The following is a 4,055-nucleotide window of genomic DNA, read 5'->3' as shown; positions in this document are numbered from 1 at the left end:
ATACACAGGGGGAGGATTCTAATGGTGTAACTCCTTTGAACAACTAAAAGTTTAACAAAATGAATACCAGGAAGCTGAAACATATAGGCGGAAGGAAGGGAGGAATAGGGGAGGGAGGGAAGGAGGGAAGGAGGGATGGAGGTCAAGTAGAAGGGGGACAGACAAGTGGAAAGGAAAGGTGGACGAATGCAATAATAATTGATGTACTTATGTGACAATGGAACCAGGTAACTCGAGGGGATAGGTGGGGTTGAGAGAGATTAGCATAACAATGGAAGGGTACATAAACTGAGATAGTGAATTGAAACTCCTTCATACAACTAAAGATAATAAAAAAAGATATGAAATGCTTTTGTCTAAATGAGAAAAGATCTGTATGTAGTTATGTGGTAGGTCTAGAAATTCTATATGCTCCAATAGATGATGGTTAAAGATACAATATAGATCATAAATGAGACATAACAATGTCTGCTTATTTACCATTGTGCCATAGCAGCTAATATGGTATTACCTGACACATTTGTTTGATGAATGAATAAAAATTGTATAAGGTGAACAAAATTCTTAGAAAACATAAAAGAATTCTGAAATATTATGGATGTGCCAACATACATACCTCAATCATCTCCAATTAACCAGTGAAATGCCAGAATTGGAGCTGTGGCTCAATTGGCAGAATATCAGCTTTGAGTAAAAAAGAGACAGCACTCAGGCCCTAAGTTCAAGCCCCAGGATTCACACACACACACACACACACACACACGCACGCACACACACACAATGAACCCAACATGATGAAAACCTGTTGATGATACAATTTTAAATGGAATAGAGCAGAATACAAAAGGGTATGTTGGCTTCAAACAGAATGATGCAAACAAAATATTTGGCAAGTATTTATTGAAACAATGGAAAGGCTTCACAAGACATACATACACATGCAACTGGAAAGAAAACATATAATCCAAAACTAAGCACACTTTTGCACAGTTCTGAATTCAAAGACATGTGTCCAGCTCTGCCTTAGATTCCACAATAGGAGTTTGTAGATGCTCACCCAGTCACTCCAGGCTCCAGGGCAACCTAATTCCTACAGTAGTTCTGCGGCAGGTTTAAGGTGCCAACAACTAACACAGACATCTTGATATTACACAGGTGCTAATTCAGAATGCCTCCATACCAAAGTTGCTGCACTTCTGACCATACTTCGGATAGCAAATTCCTAGGACACCAGTGTTAGAAACTGGACCATCCTTATGGATCATTAGGGATTGAGAGCAAGAAGTAGCCACCCACATGGGCTGTATAGACCTAAGAAAGGTGAAGACCAGGAGGCACAGAAAACACTCAGTGGAGCTCCTACTATTGTTCCAGTTCCTAACACAAAGCACCTTTACCAGATGCCCAGCCTGCTTGCCCTGTCATCAGGCATTCTAACATCTTAAAGGAGCCTTGTCCCAAGTGTCCATGGGTACAGAGAGCCCTGGTACCCTAGGGTACCTTTCCTTGGCCTAACACTCAGTGATGAGTAGTTCTTTTGCCACTGATCCACAGTGGAAAGCACTATCCCCCGACCCCACTCTCTCTCTGCCAGAACCTTTCCTAAACATGGAAGACATGAGTTCCATGACAATATGGATATAACTCTCAAGGTGTTCACAATATCGTCAAGAAGAGACATTTACAGGCAGATTCCACAAGGACTTATAGAAGCAGTATAAGAGGGCAAAGGATGACTGGCGTAGGAGGTGGACTGCGAAACTTCTACAGAGGGGTAAGAGGACCCAGGACTACCTGGGTTACCATTACCTGGATGTACTAATGGTACAACAGTTAAGGATTCAACTTTGCTGAATACTCTGTGTGGGTGTGGGTTTGGGTGGGTGTGGGTGTGGGTGTGGGTGTGGGTGTGGGTGTGGGTGTGGGTGTGGGTGTGGGTGTGGGTGCGCAATAGTGCACCAATCCTAGAGCTTAAACTCAGGGCCTAGCCACTGTCCCTTGGCTTTTTGTGCTCAAGGCTAGCACTCCACCGCTTGAGCTACAGCTTTACTTCCACTTAATTGAAGATAAAAGTCTCATGGACTTTCCTGACCAAGCTGGCTTCAAACCACGATCCTCAGATCTCAGCCTCCTGAATAGTTAGAATTACAGATATGGGCCATCAGTGTCTAGCTTGAATTCTTACAAAGCATCTCTCTCCCAAAGGGCAGGGTTGAATAATGTCTAGAGCTCTGTCTCCATGTGTCCTTTCTCTCACACACCCCTTAGTGGCCTCAGCTCTCTCTCCAGTGGCTTTCCAGGTCAGGCATCTGTTGCTGAGTTACCAGAATGAACCCTGCCAACTACAGGCAGCCATCTGCAGCTGTGGCATCCAGAAGCTCAACCTGCCCAATCTGAAAACAGAATTCTCCCGAAGTAAGTAGTTTACATCTTCTGAACACAGAGGATGCAAGAAAGCACTACCTTGCCAGCCTATCTTGACCTCTGTAACACAAGAATGATGAGGTCCTGTCCCCTACCTATAACATACCCACCTCACTAGGTGAAAGGATCTGGCAAGGACTGTGGCAAGGAGAAGCCCTAGAAACAGCTAGATGGCCTTAGACCTGCCACCCAGCCTCAGAGACCCTTTGGAAACTTCCGTGTGCACTGTGGACAGGGGCACAGGCTCAGCCTCCTCCAGGGAAGGGCTGTGCTGGCAGGTCAGCACAAACGCCTTGATCTCCTTCTTGATATTGGTGTTGAGGAAGCCATAAATAAAAGGGTTGACACAGGTAGAGGCCATGGCAAGCAGGTGGCACACCAAGAAGATAAGGTTACCATGGCACACGGAGATGGCCTCGGGGTACCAGTCCTCCAGGGTATTGAATATGTGCAAGGGCAGCCAGAGCACTGCAAAGGCAGCCACCATTGCCATGAGTACCCCGTTGACCCGTTTCATCTGCCCCTCTCGTGAGCTGTAGGTGCCCCTGTGGATCACACGTCCTTGCCTCCGCAGGCACAAGTAGATGCGCAGGTAGCAAACCAGGATGAAGCCTAGCGGGATGCAGTACTGGAAGAGCAGCAGGAAGGTGGTGTAGATGATACCGTGGTGTTCCTGGGGCCAAGACTCAGTACACACTACCTTGTCTGCCAGAAACTCTAAAGCCTTAGGGTGCTCCTGATGGAAGACACTGTCAAGGATGCTATAGATCAAGAAAGGCAAGGAAAGGATGCATGCAATGAGCCAGATTACCACAATTCCCAGGTAGGCCTGAAGGACACTGGGTTTCCAGCCGGTTGGGTTGACAATGAGCTGATGCCTCTCCAAGGCTACAAGGACAAGAGAGAGGATGGAGACTGTCACAGACACACACTGGATGAAGAATGACGTCTTGCACAGGGCCTCACCAAAGATCCAGTAGTCCATAATGGTGTAGGTGACCGTGAGTGGCTGGCAGATGAGGCACATTAGTAAGTCGGACAAGGCCAGGTTGGCAATGAGCAGGTTGGTCACATTGGTTTTATCTTTCTGCTTCATGGTTACACATATCAAGAAGAGGTTTCCCAAGACCCCCAAGACAGTTTCAATGCCATAGCAGGTGATGATGAAGGCCAGTAAGTCCACAGAATCCTGGCAGTGGTCAGAGAAGTTGTACAGAATGCTCAATGGGTGGCTTTTGTTCCCACCCAGGGAAAATCCTGGGGAAAGCGAAGTCAGGAAGTGAGAGGTATTCATGGCAAATGTGAGAAGATCCAGTAGTTCTTGAACAAAGGGATCCAAGTCAGAGATGATGCCTGTGAGGCAAACAGACAAACAGGACTCAAGGTTGTGTCTCTAGGATGGAATCCAAGGAGCAAGGGTCATGGAGATAGTTCTTGGCTGCTTTCACCCAAAGGCAATCTCCTTGAAGAGATTGAAGCTATCATCTAAGCTTAAGGTAAGGGACAAGCATCTGATGATTGCCACTTTATACAAAGCATTTGTTGTGTGCTAAAAATGTGTTCCATACTTGCATGTATTAGCTAGCTTATTTTGGATATGTGTGACAGTGCTGGGGTTTGAATTCAAGATC

General features: G+C 46.1%; 1 protein-coding gene across 1 annotated transcript; it reads right to left on the bottom strand.

The window, feature by feature from the left end:
* Nucleotides 1-2,590: 2,590 nt before the first annotated feature.
* On the bottom strand, nucleotides 2,591-3,718 carry LOC125343513 (neuropeptide Y receptor type 4-2-like). The gene has a single exon (XM_048335986.1). It carries the CDS (start codon nucleotides 3,716-3,718, stop codon nucleotides 2,591-2,593), a length of 1,128 nt encoding a protein of 375 aa, XP_048191943.1.
* Between the last annotated feature and the right edge of the window lie 337 nt (nucleotides 3,719-4,055).

This window comes from Perognathus longimembris, chromosome 2 (genome assembly GCF_023159225.1).
Source record: "Perognathus longimembris pacificus isolate PPM17 chromosome 2, ASM2315922v1, whole genome shotgun sequence".
Taxonomy (NCBI): domain Eukaryota; kingdom Metazoa; phylum Chordata; class Mammalia; order Rodentia; family Heteromyidae; genus Perognathus; species Perognathus longimembris.
Note: the sequence above shows the minus strand (reverse complement) of the source record. Positions and strands in the feature narration are given on the sequence as shown.